The following is a 21,665-nucleotide window of genomic DNA, read 5'->3' on the forward strand; positions in this document are numbered from 1 at the left end:
CCAACGACGCTCCAGGGGTTCTCAGTTTTTTCTTTCCATTCATCCATTCTGGCTTCTCTGACTTTCTTATCTCGTCCCACTCTCCAATAAGTATAAGAAGGGCGCTATTAGCTGCTTTGGCGCTCTGCTGCTCGGTCTGTTGCGTCTCGTGACTTTTTCATTTTTCACTTTTGTTTCTGGCTCCAGAGAAACAGCCATGATACATTTTATTTTATATTTTGCCTGGCTTCCCAACTCCTTTCCTCCCTGTACATGCGAGAAACTACGATTTATCATGACCCTATTATCCCATTCCGTCATGCCGCGCTGTATATATGATACTTTGCTTCGTTCCCTATCAAGATGATTGCTGGTGGATGTGAATTGGTAAAAGGTATGTTTGATATTCCAGATGTAAAAGTTTAAAAATTAAGAGAAAAAATATATCCCTTCGCAGAGACAAGAAGCCGTACTCTCAGCGTCGAACCGGTTTTGGACTGCGAGGGGTATCTTGCGCGAAGGTAGAGGACGTCATTTCGTTATCCATCACTCCAGATCTCGACCTATTTCGTTTATTCGTAAATTGAAGGTTTTGTAGCACACACACACACACACAAAGCAATGAAGTTGACGCTCGTCCCTCATATAGCTGCCCTCATCTCGTTCGAATCAAGCGGGCCGGTGGTGCTGATGGATGTAGATATGTGTGTGAATACGTGTGTTGGTGGGATGTTGCTCTCTTTATTTCTTCCCAGACTTCTTGATTCCCTGCTGTCCCGAGTTCAGAGGCCCCTTGCCCTTCGCCTTATCCGCCAGTTCCTTTTTGGCTTTGGCGTCTGGAAACGAAGTTAGTTATTTGTGTTTTGTCGCACAGTCAAGGTCCAAGTCTGTGCCAGAAGGGACTAGCGATTCATCGTGAAAAGTTTTAGAACTAGGGTCGCCCGTACCAGCTTTCTGCTTCTCTCTGAATGCAAGATCATCCTCATCGAGTTCTTTCCTCTCCTTCTTAGGAGCCTTGAGCGGCTTCGCCTTTCCGCCTAGACAAGAGTTAATTAATATCAGTACCCAGGCGGGGGAAGGGAGCCCAGTGAGAGCGAAGTCAGTACTCACCTTCTCTTCCACCCATTTTGCAAGCTGCTGTAGATGGAACTAGGTATATCTTTGGATAAGTGGATGGGTAGATTAGTAGAGAGAATACGAATCCTCTTCTCAGAAAACGACTTTCTCCACTGGAGCAGCCTTCGAAGATTGTGTGAAGATGCTTGCAGAGATTGGCTCAAGGTTCCTGTCCGACGCTAGATCCTAAAAGGGTTAGATTATTACATAAGCCTCGATTTTGCCGCTTTTCGCCTCAAAACGGCTCGTCCACGCTCACCTGTCTCTACCTGCCGACATCAAGCTGCAATCTTCGTCGCAACACCATCAATCATCTTAAACCTCTATATGAGGTCATTTTTTCCCTTTTTATCCCCTTTTAGCTGTCGAATGTGTATCTTCTAGTAGTTCGTGCGTGTTGTGGGGACATCTCTAGTCGGGTTGGGCATTTCACCATCACCCAAAGCCATTGTGAACAATTCGAGAACACTGTTGCTAACTGAAGATATCACGACTTCCACAAGCTCACCCCCCTCCCCCGGCGTTTGACCGAAGCTATTCCCGGAAAAATAAATAGTCTACAAAAAGACTATTATTTTCTTTTCTTTTTACAAAGATTAGACAAATAATCGCCGGGATGGCGTCACGACGGTCGAGGTCCCCATCGACCCCTTCTGAGGGTGAGATCATCGAGTCAGGCTCAGACACGAAGGCAACTACGTCACAGACTTCTGTTAATGGCATCAACGTTGACCGTAATACCAGAACCAATATTTCTGCGCCAAGATCCCCCCATTCTCTTTCCAGACCGTTTCGCCGTGAAAGATCGAGATCGAGATCGAGAACAAGATCCCGCTCCCCATATCGTGGATCCAGAACCGAAAACCGAAGACGCGATGTTGATTATGACTCCGAATGGGACCGTCGGACGATCCCCTCGAGCCGTTTAGCTTCCAGATACGATGATAGATATCAAAGCGGATACACTTCGAGACGGCGTAGGAGAGGGTATTATGATCATGACCGAGACGATGGTCATTATGATTCTAGAAAACGCCCTAGGACCCAAAGCAGATCTCCGTTCCGCGATACTAGAAGTTCGAAGCAGTATTCAGGTGATGAACGAGATTATGATAGTGATAGACTATCTAAAACCCGTGACCGGAGTGGCCAACCCTACATGGGTGATAGGAGGCCGTCTTCTGAACAGTTAGTGAGCGAGAGGGGGAAGTCCCCAAGTGACGCTCGAAAAGAGAGACAACAGGCTGAATCTCGAGGAAATCAGATGCAACAGTCTTCATCCGCCGCTGCTCAATCGGGTCAATGGGATACGTATGTCCCTCCTCCCAATTACGGAATGATTCCTAACAGCCCTCCTAGTACACCGGCTTCAAACAATGATCATGGCACCAACGGGTCCCCGCCGGAACCGGTTGACGAAGCTACATTGATTGAGCAACGCCGAAGGCGCCGTGAAGCCATCAAAGCTAAGTATCGCGACCAGTCAACACCTCTCATCGTCAAGGCCCTGGAAGCTGGGAATGAGACAGACTCCACAGTACAGAATTCAGGTCAACCTATGGCTCGTAACGATACAGCAACAGGTCAGTCAAATGTCCAGTTCAATGATGGTAGAATTGAGACTAACTCATCTACAGTTTCGCATATTAGTACCGCTGCAGAGACGCCCGAGGATACGTCCGGCGCCCCATCGCCCACTGAACTAAAGGTTTCGCGAGATGAAGATCTTGCTAACGCAAACGTCGTGATCACCAACGGTGCTGACAAGGATGACTCGTCTGTGGACTATGATCCAACCCAAGACATGAGAGAGGATAAGATGCGCCACGATAAAAGACATTTTGGGGAAGACATAACGTCTGGTGCTTACGATGAAACTAAAGCAGCGAAACAAGATGTCCTTGTACCCAGCCCAAACACAGACAACCCAGCCCAAGTTAAACCGAAAAACCTTCTAGATATAGATATGTTTGCGCCGGATGATGATATGTTTGCTGAGGCTCCTAGTACCTCCAAAGCCCCCGAAGTCGCTTCAAAGCCAAGTGTACCACAGGAACTTGACATGAGCATGATGGATAACTGGGATGACCCTGAAGGTTATTATATTGTCATGTTGGGGGAGCTGGTGGATGGGCGGTATCATGTGCAGCAAAATTTGGGTAAGGGTATGTTTTCTTCAGTGGTTCGTGCTACGGATTCGAAAACGGGAAAGCTCGTCGCTATTAAAATCATTCGCAATAATGATACTATGAGAAAGGCCGGTATGAAGGAGATAGAGCTATTGGAGCAGTTGTTGGCGGCAGATCCAGATGACAAAAAACATATCATCCGATTCGAGAGGCATTTCGAACACAAAGGCCATCTTTGCATGGTGTTTGAAAACCTTAGCATGAATCTTCGCGAAGTACTAAAAAAGTTTGGCCGTGATGTCGGCATTAATCTCAGAGCCATCCGTGCCTACGCCCACCAGATGTTCCTAGGCCTGAGCCTTCTCCGCAAATGCAATATCCTCCACGCAGATCTAAAACCCGACAACCTCCTCGTCAACGAAAACCGAAACCTACTGAAAGTATGCGATCTGGGCTCTGCCTCCCCCGCCTCTGAAAACGAGATTACCCCTTACCTTGTCAGCCGTTTCTACCGGGCTCCAGAAATAATTCTAGGAATTCCATATGATTATGCCATTGACATGTGGTCCATTGGTTGTACTCTCTTCGAGTTGTATACTGGCAAGATTCTATTCACAGGCCGCACTAACAACCAAATGCTCCGCTCCATAATGGAATGCAGGGGAAAACTCCCGCCCAAATTCCTCCGGCGAGGCACTCTTACCTATCTCCATTTTGACGACTTTTTGAACTTCCGTAGCGTGGAAGAGGACAAAGTCACCGGCCGGATGGTGACAAGAGTCTTGGACTTCAAGAAGCCGACGAGGGATTTGAAGACGAGGTTGATGGGGAAAGGATCGAAAGGTATGAGTGATTCAGAAGGGAAGGAGCTCATGCTGTTCATTGATCTGTTGGATCGGTGCTTAAGTATCAATCCCGAGAAGAGGTGTACACCTTCAGAAGCGTTGAAGCATCCATTCATCACTAGGGGTAAAATATGAGATGAAAAGGATTGGGAGTAAATAGGGGTGGGTAGATGAAATCTAGATATGGGGCGGTGTTATGGGTGTGGATTTCGCTTCCTTTCACTCCCTCCGTTCACCTAGTTTACAAATGTGACGGGTGACAAGATGATAGATCTACCTCGTCCCCTTGTATTTTTCCCCCCTTGGTGTATATAACCTATTTTAATATTTTATGTGGTTGCCCTGTGGCACTACCAAATAGATTTAACAGATCTTGAGTATAAACTTTTTTTGCAACTTCTTCCCTTTTTGACTTCTCGCTGGGTTCTGCCATAGTTATTTTGTGTGGCAACGTATCCCTGAACGTTTGTTGAATGACTAGTCAAATCCTCCGTATTATATCGTAGGATAATCGAAAATTCAAATCCACAGCCTCCATATCAATCCGGGTAATCGTATATACAACGTAATAACGACCTATCCCGCGTTTGCATGAATATCACTTTCCCCTTCAACTAGTGCTCCCCTATCTTCGACGGGGTACTTATCCAAGCTCTCATACCACTGAATTACCGAAGCGATCAAGAAGGCCCATGAAGCCCAGAAAGTAGAGAGACTGGCCTGATATTGTAAACCGGAGTTGTTATATGCAAGGAGAAAAATGCCAGAGAGCTGTTTTGGATTCCGGAGTGGGTATTTCTGTTAGTTCTATACGGAGGTAGTAGAGATAGTGCCAAAAAGAAAAGCGAAACGAACAGTGAACCCGATTGAACCTATAAAATTCCAGAGGTTAATGTGCCATCCCAGTGTTCGAAGAGCCGGAGTGTACCAGTTCTTCTGCGTCTCAAGCATGAATAGCGTCCTAGAAAGAATGTTAGATATTATGTCCGTGTGAGAAGACAATTCTCGAACAACGGGTTGAAGGGTGGACGGGAAACTGGCAGGCCTGATTTCGAAAACTTACGAGCTCATAATAAATCCCACTCCACCTATTATCTGAGAGGCCCGGTACACGCCGTCGGCCAGATTTTCGCTAAGATGGTTGTTAATCCCAGGTAAAGCGGTAACGCCAGCTATCCAAAATATTGTAGCCCCGATAAGTTGAGCCGAGGAAGCTAGAAAGCCTAGCTCGTAAATATAATGAGTTCGAAGGTCTCTCAGTGTTGGGAACCACTTGAAATTCGGTGACCTAGGAACCTCTGTGGTCGATTGAGCTAGCTCACCAGACGAGTCGTCGATACTTGGTGTTTCCCTCCCACCCCGTCCTACAAGATTTCTCTTGTTTACATGATGGTGGGTGCAGTTCTTCGGATCAGGGTAAATTCGAAGCAGGGATTCACCTTTCTCTGATAAGACATGTTCCAGCGCCCATCCAAAGCAGCCAGTGTCATGTATATTGATTGCTTCTAGTACGAGCAAAATGCTTCCCACCTCAAAAATTGTTGCGCCCACGAAGGCTGACACTCCCCCTGCGCTCAAAGTTTCGTATTTCAATTCCGACTTTGGTTGGACAAGTGGTAGGAAAACAAAGAATGAGTCTATGACCCAGACAATGGAACCAAACGCGAAAACCACTGCTGTTACATACGAGATATCCCAATAGGGGTATTGCACTGCCATGCGTTTGATGCCTCTCAGCGTTGCCTGAAAGGAGTCCGTCCGTTTGAGTACGATGTGTACACCTTTTCCCGGCTCCGTTGGACGTTCAACTATTAGTGCATGTCTACCCTTTCTGTTATCTCGTGACCTCCATTTGTATCTGACATCTCCTTTCACTCTCCTTTCATGTCGTTGCTGATCTTCAGTGGGATGTATGTTCTCAGCAGGTGGGTGTTCTTGAGCATGCACAAAAGAAAACGGTTTGGAGACAACATGTGTAGGATTCAGCCAAGATATTGGCCCTCTGATATGGGAAATCCGTAGCTTCTCATCCTGAAACGGATGACGATCAGGGTTGATGGTTTTGCTTCGGCTTTGGGAATTGCCCATTGTGATTGTGAAAGGACTGGTACGCCATACATCGCGGATTTGCCAATTCAGGGTTACATATTCGGGTGCAAGAGCATGTAGTCTTCGTTCTTGACAGAACTGAACGAACTACCCTGAGGATTTCTGAGAGTCTGGCCTCTTGCTTGACTTGAATTTTCCGCTATGGAACCTGAAAGGGGTGCGCTTGCTATGTTAGTATACACAAAGGAGCTGGGGTATACGGTTCGGATTTACCTCACGGGACAGATAAGAGAAATGCACGCATATATGCCTACAATGTTAGTATATCCTCTTCTTTAGGGATGCAATGATGTGTGTTGGATCGCTGGAATTACCATGAAGTCTTTGTGCTGCTGCGGCTCTGTTGAAAAGGTTAACCACGCCAAGGCTGTGACTGGCCAAGACCCGGGGCAAAAGCTTAATCTCAAAGGGGAAAGTGTTAGAACTTGTCCCCAGGTCGAAGGCATCAACCACCAAAACTGCTCCATGTCTCGTGAACCTGAACCTGCAACTTCCACCGCTAGGTGGGAGCTTTCTTTGCATACGCTGTATTCATCCGCAGAATATCTGCCCACCACCCAGGAAGTATTAAGCTGCATGCGATGATGTGACTGTACCTATTTATGTCCTTCAATACCCTTCCTTGTGCAAAGGAAGGCATCAACTCAAAGGTACTCAATTCCTTATGGCTGTTCTGGGCATGCTGATGCTATTGCACTTTTTGTTTTGAAGTAAATGGCTTTGCTATCACCCAACGATGAGACGTTTATGCACTGGACACAGGACAACCGCTGATCAGCACGGCATTTCTTTTGTCAGTATATGCGCCCCGGGCCATGCCGGCATCCATTAACCTGTGTAACCAAGGACGCACTCTGTGTTCAATCAAAAGAGCCTTCTGAAGATGTTTGCATAGCCACCATTTAGAAATGGCAGTTGGCCGGATTAAAACATTGATCACCCGAAAAAATGCGCCTTAGATCAACGGAATCCGTACACTCCTTCCTAGGCTTAGCTCAACGATCAAATGATTGAATGGGACTTACAAGTTTGAATGAAACGTTCCTGAACAAAATCTTCTCTGTCCATGGAATCGGATGACTCTTGTCGCAAAAGCAATGTTCCTATCCCCAGGAATTAATTAGAATTGGATGGCACGGATATGGAAAAAGTCAGCCATTGTGCAGGAGCATTTTGATATCATTTCTTTGTTCGCTGAAAAGAAGAGCCAAGCCGAATGTGGTGGAACAGGTATGCAATTGGCCTTTTCGGGAGTCTGGAATCAAGATTGATAAAACCCAAAAGAAATCGTGCCAAGCGAACGACAAAATGCATTTTGAGTTCAATAGCTGACATCTTCAAATTGGGTCATTTTCGCTATTGTTGGTCGAACCAAACAAAGATAGCAAACCCCAAGGCGTGGGAACTCGGGATTTGTTTGTCTTTTTAACTTCTCGTCAAAAGCCTCCTAAATTCCACGCCGCGAAGCTGTTATGTATGGTAACATTGCAGCTCAATCGGTTGGTCCGGCCCCGATCCAAATCGGCCTTGAGGAGTCTGGGATCGTCTCGGTGGATAAAAGGTGGTTACCAAATCCTTACCAAATGATTTCTGCGCCCAAATAGACTTCTCCAAGGACAAAGCCTCCAAAATGAAGGCAGGGGGCGCTCATGTGTCGGTCGGAAGAGTCTACATTGTGCTCTGACAGATCCGGTAGAACGAGCTCGGGAGCTTCCTCTAGGTCGGGACCGTCACGATTTCTAACTTCCCTCTTTGAATGACTGATTTCCAAAAGTCAAAATGCCATACGGAAATAGGTGGAACATGGAAGAGTGGTTCCAACACCTACGGAAGCTACCACAAAAAAGTGTTCAATAATCTGAATTTCTGCAAAATCAGAATAACGCTTCGATAACTAGAGGTCGTATGCGTTGACATCAGTGTTTCTGACAATGATGATCTCATTCTCCCACACACTCAACGGTAGAAAGGGTTCCTAATCCCATGCGGAATGGCTAGATGTCGGAAGGAAGTTGTGCACAAACCTTGGAAATTGTTCTAGCTCAATATCCCCTCATTGACGCAACAAACAGATGGGCATTGCCCAGGCTCTAATGGAAGTCTATAACCGCTTGGAGAGCACGAGCCATATCACACATCCTAACCGTGCCATGCTTACTCACTCTCTCTAGTGAGTGCGCCACAGTGTACGGAAAACCACACCATACAGAAAATATTATCAATATCTTCATTCTTCATCTTCAAATAATCATCATTAATTATAACCATGTCTAAATCTTCTAATTACACTGAGGAGCAGTTGCAAAGAGCTGTTGACATGTACAAAAGCAATTCAAAATTAAAAATCACATCTCTGTCACAAGAATTCAAAGTCTCATATGTCACCTTGTATGAGAGGATCAACAGGAAGAAATCAAGAACTATGAGGGTTTCACTGAATAGAGCATTGAATGACAGCCAGGAAGAGACAATTAAGATATAGATTCATCAGTTGAATATTAATTTTTGCCTGTTCATCATCAAGCATATTGAAGCTGCTGTGAACCGCATGTTGAGACAGCATCATACAGATCCAGAGACTGCACCTCCCACAGTAAGCAAGATGTGAGTATATCAATTCATCAAACATCTGTCAGATTATGAACAGATCAAGCAAAAGCCCATGAATTCAAAACAGATGTCTTGTGAGGATATAAGCTTCATTATCAACTGATTTGATTGATATGAAGCTGTCTTCAATCAATATCATTTTTTTCACTGTGATATCTACAACTTTGATGAGATTGGATTTCAAGAAGGAGAAGAACATGGACAGTTGGTTATAACCTTCTTAGAAGATGTGAAGAATATCCTTACACCTGGTTTGACAAGGCAGTTGAACAAGATCTTCAAGAGTAGCATGGTCCAGGCGGAATTGAACACGCACCATGAGGATGAACTTGCAGATCATTATTGAGCAAATAGACATCAGGTCATCAAATCCTCCCGCAGGCAGGTGCAAGTAGATGAAGTCCTCACTATTAAGAATGCCAATCGCAAGATTGCAACCCGTAGAGCAGATGAGATGAAAAAGATGTTCAATAAGAATCTTCAGTCAATTGGAATCAAACCTACAAAATCTACAGCCACTCAACCACAACAAGATAATTCTATAGAATCTCAACCTACAGTGGATTCTACACCTTCTAATGAGTATATAGATAATCTTTATGTTATAGATAGATGTGGTGATGATTATTAATTAATTTTTGAAGATCACTATATTCAAAATATTTTCTGTACAGTGTGGTTTTCTGTACGCTGTGGCGCACTCACTAGAGAGAGTGAGTAAGCATGGCACGGTTACTAGGCTACCATGAAGAAATTACGACAGTTTACTCCGTACAATTTCTCGTGTTGCGACAAATGGCAGGGAAGAAGCGAGGGTGGAAGGGAAGAGGGAAATTAAGCAGAATTACGGCTGTCATCCTTCCTGGATTCAATAATTTGCGCTTTCATCCGGGTAAAGAATTATAATAAATAATAGGTGCCCGAACGCTGTGCTGTGATTGATGGTGCCTATTTCCCAAGGTCGTTTCCCGTGGGGATTTGGGATTTAATTTCGAGAACTTGTTTTCTTGAAAGGACTAGAGAAATCGGATACTGATCCATGGGCATTGATGAAACATGTTGATCATCAAGTTTCTGGTTTAAACATAACTATGTTCAGCTGATCTTTTCTGGAAGTTCACTAGACCAAACTGTCATCAAGACAAAATTCCGACACATTTCCCAAAACTTGGCTGTGCAACGGCCGGGGTTGCAGGATCGACTTCAGGTGCGGAGATATATCCTGTTTTTGGTTGTGGAAATCCATCCCCTGCAAGCCGTTTTCCAGGTCTGTCCAGGGGCGGGATGGATTCTTTTCCCTTTCATACATTGTCGTGAGACTGATCGACGATGCACCCAGCCCCTGGAAATCCATCCTTCCTCTGGTTCAAATGATAACATCCAAAACAACTTATCCGGTTGACATCAGCGCTTAAATCAAGGAGCTATCTTTGTTTTGGCTTGGGTGTCATTTTGGTGATGAAAAGCCGCAAGATATTACGAAATTCTAACCTACCCCCGAATACGAAGGACCCCTCCACACTTCAAAATATCCGTCCGACCTATCCTTTCGAATGTGCAGTGGAGCATGGACATCAATAGACCCAATCCTATTCACAAAGATACAAGAATAGACTTCGAGATGGTGGATTGGTGCGTGGCCCGCAGAAGAGATTCAGAGGAGCTGGACATCGTGCTTGCACTTCCTATTTGCAGGGAAGCTTTCGATTGTCCATCAAAAGGCTAGACATGACTGTTTTTCTCATGGACTTTTTCAAAAACCTTGCTTGTAACGAAGCGATGTTGGTGGTTGTAGGGTACAGCGCCGTCGTTACCGCTGCCAAAGAAGTCGCATGTAGAGCACAGTTGAGGCGCTCAAATAGGAAACCGAAATAGTCCCCGTAACAAAAGGCCCGCTGACTGGCTGGTTGACGCATTGCTCCCATGCCAGCCTGCCATGCATGGAGACAGCATGATCTTATGCCCATCAAGAAGGATGATTGGCAAATCCAATGAAAATGCGGGCCCGTGCATTCAGGCCTGTCCATTCCTATTCATATCCTTCCACACTCTGCTGAAGGAATGCATGCTTGCCAAACATGCACACTTGTGGAAACCAACAAGTCGCTTTAGTGTTCTCATTTGATGGCTGGGCTATTGCGAATCACCATTCAGTTAAGAAGGGTTGCTTGATGACAAACAGCTGGCAAACCCAACCAAGCAAAATCCAGCCCCGCCAGCCACCCAAACCAGCCCAGGCTTGCCCAGCCTCACTTTGGTTTGTCCACACCTGCTGGGGGGAACACCGGTCCCCATTTTTTATCCCAGCTTAATAGGTCGAGTGTTTGCATTATCGCAATGTTTCTTCTGCAGAGATACTAGCCGCATCCGATTAATTGTGTCTCGCCCATACAAAATTCATACTTTATCAGCCCTGTTTCTTCCAAGGTTCCCGTGCTGGGTGTACAGATCCCATTGCATTTCGCTAAGAATCAAAGCGCTATCTCAACCTTGCCTCCTTTGTGCATGCTACCTGATGATTTCGTCCAGAAAAACATGGCTCGTTAGTGCCCACATCAGCATATATCATGTGATTTCGATGTTGGGCTAATTCCATGGGATGTATCAAATTCACCTGATTCATGCCGTAAGCGCTGCCTACATGAATGCATGGATTCTAGCTACTGAGCAAATTTCAGAGAGTCAACTTGTGTATGGCCCAGATTCCGGACCAAGACCAGGAGGCTAGGGTGATAATCACGATCGCATTGGAGAACTATAATAATAAGTATAAAGCAGTGATCGTACATTGAGGCAATTAAAATGCGGGACAAAAATAGTGTTTCGGAAAGCCCCGAAATCCGAAGCGGCAACAGGACGACTTGAATCTCTAATCTTGAGGAATCATGATCATTTCGCCTCTTCATGCCCTTCTACGGTTCTTACTGTCACAGCGCCCTACTGTAGATCATGTGATATGTCATCCAACACGCAGGTAAGAGCGGCAAAATATTACTTGTCACTGATGATTGGCCAGTATCCAAAGCGGTCCCCAAAATGACGTATACACGCCTCTGAGATGAGGCTGAAGTGCCAATCAGCAGGTCCAAAACGACTCAAAAGTGTTCAACATCGCCTCCACCAAAGGAGTTCACCAAGGGAAGAACGAGACCTTGGAATCTTCCAGAACCCAGCTAATGGGAGTTTTGCCAACACTTTGGAAAGTCACGGCATCAATCTGATAACTAATAGCCTGGTTGAAAGGTGGTAGACAAGCCTGTGGGACGGAAAGGGACCCTCAACAAAAACAATCTCATGCTGCTGATGACGAGCAGGGGGTTTCTGCCTGCAATCTGAATGATTCTTATGTGTCTATTATTATTCTTGAATCCAGCGAATCCAGCCTTTAGTTAGGATTAAATTTATTACTAAGAACCATGAGTTAGTCGAGCATTGCATGAGACTCCTCAAAGCCTCGCCTATTATTTTGGTGGCAAGTGAGGGGTAGGGTACGCGCCCTGCACCTTTCGAGTGCTATGGGACCTCATTGGATGTTCGTGCCCGAGCGGCGAGAGGAGGTAGGTACAGTAGTAGTACATCGGGAAAGCTTCGACAGCCCCCTTAAAAATAACTCTAGTTCTTCGGACAGAAAAAAAAGGCGCTACAACAGTTCTACAGCGTAAGCGTTTTGTCCAAGCGACTCTCCTGCTGGGGATGATCGCCCTCAGTAATTCTCAGCACGCTCTTCTCACCTCACCTCATCGCGGGATGGAAAACTTCTTCCAGCCCACCCACCGACCTGCAGAGATGCCAGCCACTTGGATGTTGGAACGAGCGGCTGGTTGGGCATTAAAACTCCACCACCCACCTGGACAGCTCACTAGAATTGTCATACTAGCCCTAGAACATGCCAATCAGTACTTCAAAAAATTGTTGATCAATACCAGCTCCACGGACGCCATCATCCAGTAACCCCAGGAATGCATCATCCCATGAACTTTTGGGTTTGATGGTCCGCCATCGTCGAACCATCACAACTTTCACAAGCCACCTGGGGAATAATTGGGTGTGTCAGAACGGAGTACGGAGGGAGTACTGGGTAAAAGATGAACTCGGTGGCGGACGGATTCCTCATAAACAATAAAACTTCTGGCCCTCTCATTACTTTGGGTATTTACAGGCAAAACTGAATATCATTATTAAACCCAACCGGGAAATTCTTAACGCTCCCACGAACCTCGCCCTAAAAGCGGATGTTTATTTCGAGTTTTACTTTTGTTACTGATATAATATCAGCTCAGAAGATTCATCCGTCAAGCTTTTTGCGGGCAGCGTCATTTACAATAATCAGTTCGATGATATTTCAACTACAAGGTTGAGGAAAAGGATCGTATCTGCCACTGCTTGGCGTACCTCTCGCCTGATAAGAACTGCGCGGAAAAACAAGGGCGGCCTGTCGAAACAACAGAAATGAGAGGGGACCTTTTGCACTCGGTCATTTTGTTGATAGGAGTCTTTAATGTATGGCCTGTTTGAACTTAAAGAGTTTTGCAGCATTTTGTCTGCCATCGGCGCCTCTGAAACCGTTTCTAATTTAGCACACTGAAGCCTGTTCGAGAGACGGGCCCCCGCATTGGATGGTGGCAGAAGGATGACGGTGCACAAATCTATGACGGACATGGATGATATGGTCAACAGACCAAAACACGGGCGATTCTTGGAAGTCGCTCATGGTTCCTGAGTTTCGGGGGTTACCAAACTACCAGAAATAATCGCCGGCTGGCACGAGTAGTTTGTTCGCTCGAGTTAGTTAACGATAATAATTATGAAATAATCAACGGAGCAATAATAATAAATAATAATAATGTCTGTCTCTCAGTCCTTGCTTGAGTGTCATGGGCCAGGCCCAATCAGCTAGCTTACTACAAAACTGCGAACCCTGCACCACCACCACCACCACCACCACCACCTTGCTTTGGAAGACTGATGACTGTGCTTTGATACCACTTTGCGCAACTAGGACACAAGGGGCGGTGTTGCTAGCCTGTGCTGGAAACTACGCTCAAAGAAGGGCACGGAGCATCGCGGCCCGCCACGTATTGGAGCAATCGATGATTCATTCGGGGCGATGAATGGCCCGCCCCTAAGGACACTTCTGCCTCCTTGACTCGATGCTCTTTTCATGCTTGCTCAAGAGGTCAATAATATAATAATAATAATAGTAGGATCATCGATGATAGACCAGCACCCAGGCAGCGCTAGCCAAAAAAAGCGAAAACGCCCACACCACACACCAACAACGCCGCCCATAGCAAGAACACTCACTAATAACTTATGACAATGCTCGCCGCAGCACAATTTGGCTTTCCGTTTGCCCAGTCTTCGAGATTCCCTTTTTCTTTCGATTCTTTGCGGTATACCCGGTCAGTTAATGCCTTAAAAAGAACATAAAATAAATTCATGGAAATTCAAGCAATAGCTACAATATAGAATAAAATATATATATAATATGAAAATATGAAAAAAAATATGAAAATAGAATAAATTGGCTGATACAGCGTAAGTCATTATTCAGTATGGGCCCCCAAGTTGTCCCTGCTCGTAGAGGGGCTAAAATAGTCCCTTCTCTGGCTTCGTTGGTCGTATGGTTTCGTGAGAGCATCCACCATCTCCAATCAGAATCATCTTTCATTTCTGGAGTGGGCTTGATCTTTCTTTCATTCTTTGCTTTTACTTTTCTTTTTTAGTTCAATAATTATTATTAATGGCGTGTACACTAACAGTTCAGGGCGGGCTTCTGTTGGCGCTGCTCGGCACAACCTTCATGCAAGCCTGCGCCTGCAGAGGTAGTTAACTATATGGTAAGTTAATGGGTTCAAGGATCAAGCTAGCTAGCATGTTTCCAAGCCTCTTTCTCGCAGGTTCAAGAATCACGGCTGGAGCCATCGACCGCGCTAAGGGAGTGGGACGGGCTCTTCGAGTCTTTGGTTATTTGCCCCGTACCCCAGCTAGCCCATGCTTCATGCATTGGCTCCGGGATAAGACAGGAGTGCTGGGACTTCCCGCAAGTGCCGACTCATCATCAATTTCGCGGTGTTCTGAGATGATTGGCCCACGCAGCATGACCAATAAGATAGGTGACTGGGATGACCCCAAAGGCGACTCTTGTTGTGAGTCCTTGGTCCCTCGCACAACGACGGACTCACCTTCACACCGTTCCATGGGCGGATGGTGTTGTGGTACCCTTGCCTCCTATTTGCAGCCTGATTCGCCTTGCCTCAAGAGTCAATGGGCGAGAGTTTTAAAAGGAGCAGGGGCCGTGGCATTGTGGAGATGTTTGATTTATTTCTGAATTGTGTGTGGGCCCAGACTAAACCGCATGCAAAAGCTTCAAGATCATACGAAGGAGGGAGAGGAAGTTAGTACTTTGACCCATCGCATCGTCAGGAGAGGAAGTGTGGGAACTTGAACTACTCGCAATCATCCCTAGTTACCCCTACCCTACCGCCGTTGTTCGCCTTCCATGATCAGCGATGGCCTCAATAATAGTGTTCTTCTTCTGCCTTTAACTTCATCCTCATCTACCTGCCACAATCCCTCCTTTTCCTCCCTCCTCCCAGCCCAGTCAGTCAGTCCCCTTCTTTTGTTCCTCCATAGCTTCCTTCTCCCCCTTCCTTTTCTCTCCCCCCTTATCTTTTAACCACCTGCTTTCCAACCTCTCTCTCTCTCTCTCTCTCTCTCTCCTTTTTACTTATCCTCGTCCTCATCCTCGTCGAACAAACTCATTTTAATTGTTTTGGTTGTGGGCATTTTTAGCTGGGCAAGATTGCCACAATCATTCCTTTGACATATATATATATATATATTGGACGAACTACTTGTTTTCTTATATATTATACAACCAGCTTTGAGGATCAGGATCCCCAATTACCTTTTGGACTTCAGATTTGCCATATCTCCTCATTTGAACCCATCCAGTCACCACTTGTGGAAATTGACATTGCATCACCATTTGTTTACTGCGCCTCCGTCCGACCCCCAGCTCCGGCCCGGATAAATGTACCCCACAATGTTGCCAACACCCCCACAATCACCACCGCCTGTTTCAATATGCGATGCTCCAGAGGATAGGCTCGGTTTGCTGCTCGCCAACCGGCTGGAACTCACAAGCGTTCTTGGGGTAGGTGCCTACGGTGTTGTTTATTCTGCTATCGACATCCATACCCATGTGCCGTACGCAGTCAAAGCTCTCAACAAGGCAGGACTCGACTCCAGGCAGCGGAAGTTTCAGCAACGGGAAATCAAACTCCATCATTTGGCTAGTCAGCATCCCAATGTGGTTTCTTTGGTCCGCATAATGGATTCTCTTGATTGTACTTTTGTTGTTATTGAGTTTTGCCCAGAAGGCGATCTTTTCTCCAATATTACTGAGAGAGGTCAGTTTGTTGGAAACGATTTCCTTGCCAAGCGAGCTTTCCTCCAGATTTTGGATGCCGTGCAGTATTGTCACTCCATTGGAATCTATCACCGGGATCTCAAACCAGAGAATATTTTGGTTGCCGATAATGGAATGACGGTTAAGCTGGCCGACTTTGGCCTTGCTACAACCGATTTCTACACCTCGGATTTCGGATGCGGCTCGACGTTTTATATGTCACCAGGTAATTTTCGATACTTCATAATCTTCTTGCCTTTTCCTCGTCCGGCCCTAACACACAAACACTTAACTACTTTCACTTTTCACTCTACTAACTGCGATATAGAGTGTCAAGAATCTACGACTCGGCCGTATGCTTCTGCACCAAATGACGTATGGAGCCTAGGTGTCATCCTCGTCAACTTAACCTGTGGGCGGAATCCTTGGAAACGAGCATCCACCGAAGATTCTACTTTCCGTGCGTATCTTAAGGACCCGGAATTTCTCCGGACAATTTTGCCCTTATCATTCGAACTGAATTCCATTTTGAGGCGCATTTTCGAATGCGATCCCCAAAAGCGAATTTCAATTTCGGAGCTGCGGAAATTGATTGTGGAGTGTCCGAGGTTCACTCTGCGGCATGGAACTCCCGTATCTATGCCACCAACACCACCTTGCCAGAGCTATCAATACCAGAAGGATTCCCGTTGCCCTGTTAGTTTTGTTCCTTACCCAGTCTCTCCTCCAGCAGAGCCCATCGAAGCCGAATATTCTATGTCAGCCATTTCTGAGGCTTCTCTCTCCGACGGCGGCTCCTCTATATCATCTTCTTCTTCGTCTTCATCCGAGTATGCGCCTTGCAGCCAAGCACCGAATCACTTGAAATATGTGCCTCCCATGCCATCTAATTTCTGGGGATCCTTCGTACCTTTCACCGACATTGCTGAGAAGAGTCTTGCACAGCAACATCCCATGGAACCCGTCATTGCCGTATATTGAGGAAGATCCATGTCTTCGTGACCTCATTTATTCCTTTCACCATGGACATTATTGGAAACCTACATATTTTTTTTTTAATGCAGAACCACGGAACGAATATCTTTTTAACGACCAACTCAACAAAATACGGAAAGTGCCCATGCACAAGGAATTCATACCCTTTTGGAACATCCCGCGGGATTTACCTATTATGTCCTAATACAACTTTATTTACCACAGGAACCAACAACGGTTGCTGGTCCTGTCTTACCCGCACGGACAGCTAGTGGAGTTGTGAATTCCTGCCCCTTCCCTGAAATATCAATCATTATCCGATTTGGAAATCCCTTTTTCCTAACATGTTTTCTCGACTGCCATTACCTTCCATCAGTGTACATGCTTCGCTCATTATCTCCTAATCTTCGCTTCCCGGATTTGTCCTTCTTTTTGTTTACTCCTCGGGGGCTATTTCCTTTCTTCTTATGCCCTGTAATAACATATCTTTTTGACTTCTTCGCGTCCGCACGGAGCTGCACGAGGTTTGACTTCTTGTCGAGAGTTTGTCTTGGTCTACTAAGGGTGCAAATTACTACGTTTGGCGTTGGATTTCGCGTACCGTAACAAAACGAAAGTACGGGCAGGACCGTCCTGGAATTTCATTTTTCTAATGGCGCCATATAGAAAGGGGTTGTTTTTATTCTTCGGTTTGGCGGCTCGTGTCCATTGTTGCATATTTTTTTTTCGGAGTTGGTCGGTATCTTGTTGAAGGATTTTTGCGATTTTCTGGTTTTTTTTTTCCTTTTTCTTCTCCTCACCTTTGTCCATTATTCTCATGTCCGCTTTCACGTCTTGCGCTCCAATGCTCGTACATTACTGATACCCAACTTGGTTCGTCTTATTACTTTTACCCGAGAACACGGTTTACAACCATATAGGGCTTCCGCCTCACTATTTCCAACACACTATTGTTCATTTTACGTACCTGGATTTGCTCACTACCTGATCGTCGATTTATCTGTCCATACAATAATAACTTGCCCTGCATGCATCTATGCATAAAGGCCAGGCGCTGTTACCTACAAGCGTGTCGGAATAAAGGCCCATATTGTAAGTAGGAAACTTTTCAATCGGTGAATAGTAAGGCCTCTATGCAGTCAGTTTACAGAGCCTCGTTAAGTTGTGATGCATGGGTCGCTCCAAATTATTTTCGTTCCCAGTTTGATAGGATACCGCTTCAAGTTCTGTATGCAATGCCAGGTGAGGTGCATGCTCCGAATACGTGGCACAACCTACCGGATACATATCGCGTATTATACACTCAAGCACGCCTTTTTCGAATTCAACGAATCTCCCCACTAGATCCACAGCGGTTTCCTAGATAGAGCTTGCCATCGACTCCTCCATTTGATTCGACAGGTGGAACGGGGGGGAAATGAACTAGTAAATTAAAGGAGTGCAGCACAAAAACGCTTTCACAAAATACAAGTCTACATTCGCATATAATTAACAAAAATATATCTCAAGACTAACGCGAAACCCATCCAATCACCAGTACCGCCGCTTACATAACTACCAAACAAACAGAGCTTACATATTCCGCCCTCCCGTAACCATTATAGTCTGTCCGTTAACATAGCTAAGTAGGGGACTCACAACGGCCAAAATCGACCTTGCCGCCTCCGTGGGAGTGGCGCCTCTTCTCAGCGGGATATCGGGGTATTTATCCTTCTCGTCGGTCCCAGCCCTAGCCGCCAACTGGGACGAAGGGATTCCAAGAGCGACCTTCTCACCGTCAGGTGTTGTGATGAAGGCACCACCCTCCTTGGCTGCGGTCAGCCGTGTAAGCACCAAGCCGAAGGCAACGGTGTTGGCACGCACGCCGAATTGTGGACCCCATTCCTTCGCGATGGTCTTGGTAAGGCCGACCATGCCAGCTTTGCCGACGGCGTAGTTGACTTGACCACTGTGTGCGCGTTATTTTTAGTGACGGCGACCAGGGGACATTTCTTCGCGGGGGGGGGGGGGGTTGGTTTGAAACTTACGGGTTTCCGTGGATGCCGCTGGTGCTGCTGATGTTAACGATTACTCTATCCGCGCCGTCCTTTACTCTGAAATATGGAGCGGCGGCCTGGACGAGTTTGAAGGGGGCCGTGGCATGGACGGCGATCATGGTCTCCCATTGCTTATCAGAGAGCTATTATTAATAGCTTAGTTAGCCATTGCCCATATGTATCCGGCGCAACGGGTCCGCCGCATCTAAATATATATATAGAGTGTGGGCGGCGAGGAGCACGATTATATATTTAGCTAACCTTATGAATAACACCGTCCCATGTATATCCAGCGTTATTAACGATGATGTGAATCTTCCCATTGCCGAACTCCGCAGCTTTCTGCACTACCGTTTTCGCGTATGTTGGATCAGTCACATCGCCTACGACCGCAATGGCTCGTCCAGGCGAGGCATCATTGATCGATTTCACAACACCCTCTGCTTTTTCTGTTTGCAGTTGTGTGGACAATATTAGCTTCTCTTCCCTTCACTTCCCTTGAAGCAGACCGCAGAGCATTTTCGTTTACTCGAAATTTTCATGGAAACATAGGTTTATTTACTGACTGGCATCGAGATCCGCAACAACAACCTTCGCTCCCTCGTTGGCAAATAGGCGGGCGGCCTCAGCACCAACACCCTGGCCAGCCCCAGTAATAATAGCAACTTGGCCAGCAAGCAGACCTTGCGGGTAATTAAGGTGGGAGGACACCTGTGCAATGCGGTCTTGAGGGGCCATCGTGATAAGGTAACTAAATAACGGAGCAACGCTGAGAGGAAGCAGGGAAGTAGTGATTACTTCGGAAAACAATAAATTAACAAAGGGCACTCTGTAAATATATGTTGTACGCTGCGTAGTTACAAAAGAAAAAAGAGACAACGTTGACCGGCAATTGATTGGTTATGTAGGTCTTTGTCCAGCGGGGAATTGCTAGATGTTTGATGCTAGTTACCCCGGACCCTGCGCCGACTGCCGAGGGACAGCGATGGAGCCAACCTTTAATTGCCGCTCCCGATACTGGCGAGAGTCCGAAGACATAGAAACCTGCGAAGCATGACGGGTGAATCGTGCTCGGTTCCGGCACGATGGCTACAGGAATGGAGTTGAAATCACGGAGTTTTACCGATTATTAGAATGTGGTGTCAATCACGACGAGAGCTAGTTACCTACTTAAATCTTCCGTGAGTTTGCTAGTTGAAACTTTAATAGTAAAAAATCCGGCTATTCGACTCTAAATTTCAGATACAACCCATAATTGCAGAGAAAGAAACTTGATATCGTCTAATATTTAAAAATACATTGTACATTATGAGTTGAGTTTCTATAAATTACAGACACGGTAAAGCCAAACCGCTATGCCGATAGTCAAACGCCTGCAGAAGACCAGTCAAGTGTGCGACTGCCGCCATCACAACAAACATGTGAAATATCTGATGCGAGCTTCCTAGGATATCGAACCCGCCAGGATACCATAGTTCGGGAACTCGCGCAGCATATATAATGGCTCCAATTATATACAAAGCGCCCTGCAGGACGAGCCAGAATAGCCCTATTTGCTTCAACATCAGCTCTACCCCAAATATCGATACACCATGTAGCACAGGGAAGACCGCGGAGAGCCCCATGGAAATGAACATGCCAGCACGAAACGGCCGCCAGGCAGGGGTTCTGAAGCGTGGCGTGATCGAGACGATAGTGCACCCGGCCCCGATCAGCAATATCATGGTCCAGTACATTTTCATGAATTTGGGCACGCAGTAGAAGCCATAATACACGCTTGGGATAAAGCTGCCTGTGATCAAGGCAACGATGCCAATGTAGTCCATCGCGTTCCCGATGCGCGCCACCGCGGGAGAATGATTGGATATCGTGTGGTAGATGGAGCTCATACCAAGGCAGAAAGCGGCCCCGGCGAAGAAGCAGCCGAACGCGAGCACGTCGCCATGCGTAGCGCTATCATATCTGGTGGAAATGGCTTTGTAGAGGTAGAAGGCGAGTGGTATTGCTGATAAGGCTGGTAGCAGGTGGGTGTAGATATTCACAGTTTCGTTATGCACATATCCCAGTGAACGAAAGGACACGGTAAAAGAACCGGATGCCGGCCGGTATCCCGTGTGGATGAGATGGTTATCTCGTTGCCAACTTTCCAATTCATCCCAATGGACCGTCCGTCGTATCTTGGATGCTATCTCGGTGGCTGTATCCGTCGCTTTCTCTACCACAGACTCGTTTGCTGAGAAGCGGGAAAGATGCCCATGGCCTTCCCTCTGGCTGGAATTTTTTTTTGCCCGCTGGTACAGCGACATGCCGCTACCGTTGCGATTCAATCGAATGGAAGTAGTCTTGAGAACAAAAAACATTTCGAAGTTGATAAGGTTGAAGTTAACTAAGTTGGCCGGGGCGTTGTGCAAACATGACAAACATGCGGGTGGTTCGAAGCTTCCCCAGCGAA

The 21,665-nt window shown here is 46.3% G+C and overlaps 9 protein-coding genes across 14 annotated transcripts; 2 read left to right on the forward strand and 7 right to left on the reverse strand.

Annotated features, from left to right (window-relative positions):
* Nucleotides 1–720: 720 nt before the first annotated feature.
* On the reverse strand, nucleotides 721–1,105 carry BDCG_00654 (uncharacterized protein; the record flags this gene model as incomplete). The annotated part of the gene is made up of 3 exons (XM_045416162.1): nucleotides 721–815; nucleotides 927–1,016; nucleotides 1,090–1,105. The coding sequence occupies 3 exons, from the start codon at nucleotides 1,103–1,105 to the stop codon at nucleotides 721–723; spliced, it is 201 nt and encodes a 66-aa protein (XP_045271956.1).
* A 258-nt stretch (nucleotides 1,106–1,363) lies between these two features.
* Nucleotides 1,364–5,353, forward strand: BDCG_00655 (CMGC/DYRK/PRP4 protein kinase). 3 transcript variants are annotated; one of them, XM_045416163.1, is made up of 4 exons: nucleotides 1,364–1,514; nucleotides 1,599–2,406; nucleotides 2,455–2,678; nucleotides 2,733–5,353. In XM_045416163.1, the coding sequence occupies exons 2-4, from the start codon at nucleotides 1,712–1,714 to the stop codon at nucleotides 4,202–4,204; spliced, it is 2,391 nt and encodes a 796-aa protein (XP_045279245.1). In that variant the 5' UTR covers nucleotides 1,364–1,514; nucleotides 1,599–1,711; the 3' UTR covers nucleotides 4,205–5,353. The 3 variants fall into 3 exon arrangements, with proteins under 3 accessions (XP_045279245.1, XP_045279246.1, XP_045279247.1); XM_045416164.1 differs by having other exon boundaries at nucleotides 1,364–2,406; nucleotides 2,733–4,634; XM_045416165.1 differs by having other exon boundaries at nucleotides 1,374–2,283; nucleotides 2,360–2,678; nucleotides 2,733–4,634.
* On the reverse strand, nucleotides 3,758–8,244 carry BDCG_00656. Of its 4 annotated transcripts, XM_045416168.1 has the most exons (6): nucleotides 8,007–8,076; nucleotides 6,493–7,938; nucleotides 6,392–6,428; nucleotides 5,133–6,326; nucleotides 4,925–5,030; nucleotides 3,886–4,840 (listed from the first exon to the last, which is right to left on the reverse strand). In XM_045416168.1, exons 4-6 carry the CDS (start codon nucleotides 6,155–6,157, stop codon nucleotides 4,646–4,648), a joined length of 1,326 nt encoding a protein of 441 aa, XP_045279249.1. In that variant the 5' UTR covers nucleotides 6,158–6,326; nucleotides 6,392–6,428; nucleotides 6,493–7,938; nucleotides 8,007–8,076; the 3' UTR covers nucleotides 3,886–4,645. The 4 variants fall into 4 exon arrangements, with proteins under 4 accessions (XP_045271957.1, XP_045279249.1, XP_045279248.1 ...); XM_045416166.1 differs by having other exon boundaries at nucleotides 3,758–4,840; nucleotides 6,392–7,938; nucleotides 8,007–8,244; XM_045416167.1 differs by having other exon boundaries at nucleotides 3,995–4,840; nucleotides 5,133–6,428; nucleotides 8,007–8,244.
* Nucleotides 8,245–10,473: 2,229 nt separating this feature from the next.
* BDCG_16180 (uncharacterized protein) lies at nucleotides 10,474–10,815 on the reverse strand (the record flags this gene model as incomplete). The annotated part of the gene is made up of 1 exon (XM_045425438.1): nucleotides 10,474–10,815. The coding sequence occupies one exon, from the start codon at nucleotides 10,813–10,815 to the stop codon at nucleotides 10,474–10,476; it is 342 nt and encodes a 113-aa protein (XP_045271958.1).
* Nucleotides 10,816–12,212: 1,397 nt separating this feature from the next.
* Nucleotides 12,213–13,447, reverse strand: BDCG_16181 (uncharacterized protein; the record flags this gene model as incomplete). Its single annotated transcript, XM_045425439.1, has 1 exon — nucleotides 12,213–13,447. One exon carries the CDS (start codon nucleotides 13,445–13,447, stop codon nucleotides 13,115–13,117), a length of 333 nt encoding a protein of 110 aa, XP_045279251.1. The 3' UTR covers nucleotides 12,213–13,114.
* Nucleotides 13,448–14,543: 1,096 nt separating this feature from the next.
* Nucleotides 14,544–14,989, reverse strand: BDCG_16182 (uncharacterized protein; the record flags this gene model as incomplete). The annotated part of the gene is made up of 2 exons (XM_045425440.1): nucleotides 14,544–14,621; nucleotides 14,771–14,989. The coding sequence occupies 2 exons, from the start codon at nucleotides 14,987–14,989 to the stop codon at nucleotides 14,544–14,546; spliced, it is 297 nt and encodes a 98-aa protein (XP_045279252.1).
* On the forward strand, nucleotides 14,568–20,461 carry BDCG_00659 (RAN protein kinase). The gene is made up of 2 exons (XM_045416170.1): nucleotides 14,568–16,428; nucleotides 16,531–20,461. Exons 1-2 carry the CDS (start codon nucleotides 15,825–15,827, stop codon nucleotides 17,181–17,183), a joined length of 1,257 nt encoding a protein of 418 aa, XP_045271959.1. The 5' UTR covers nucleotides 14,568–15,824; the 3' UTR covers nucleotides 17,184–20,461.
* On the reverse strand, nucleotides 17,763–20,338 carry BDCG_00660 (3-oxoacyl-[acyl-carrier protein] reductase). The gene is made up of 4 exons (XM_045416171.1): nucleotides 19,780–20,338; nucleotides 19,475–19,662; nucleotides 19,205–19,356; nucleotides 17,763–19,125 (listed from the first exon to the last, which is right to left on the reverse strand). The coding sequence occupies exons 1-4, from the start codon at nucleotides 19,949–19,951 to the stop codon at nucleotides 18,750–18,752; spliced, it is 888 nt and encodes a 295-aa protein (XP_045271960.1). The 5' UTR covers nucleotides 19,952–20,338; the 3' UTR covers nucleotides 17,763–18,749.
* On the reverse strand, nucleotides 20,342–21,659 carry BDCG_00661 (hemolysin-III channel protein Izh2). Its single transcript, XM_045416172.1, has one exon. The coding sequence runs from the start codon at nucleotides 21,571–21,573 to the stop codon at nucleotides 20,542–20,544; it is 1,032 nt and encodes a 343-aa protein (XP_045271961.1). The 5' UTR covers nucleotides 21,574–21,659; the 3' UTR covers nucleotides 20,342–20,541.
* Nucleotides 21,660–21,665: the final 6 nt, after the last annotated feature.

The sequence above is a fragment of the Blastomyces dermatitidis genome (genome assembly GCF_000003525.1).
Source record: "Blastomyces dermatitidis ER-3 genomic scaffold supercont1.1, whole genome shotgun sequence".
Taxonomy (NCBI): domain Eukaryota; kingdom Fungi; phylum Ascomycota; class Eurotiomycetes; order Onygenales; family Ajellomycetaceae; genus Blastomyces; species Blastomyces dermatitidis.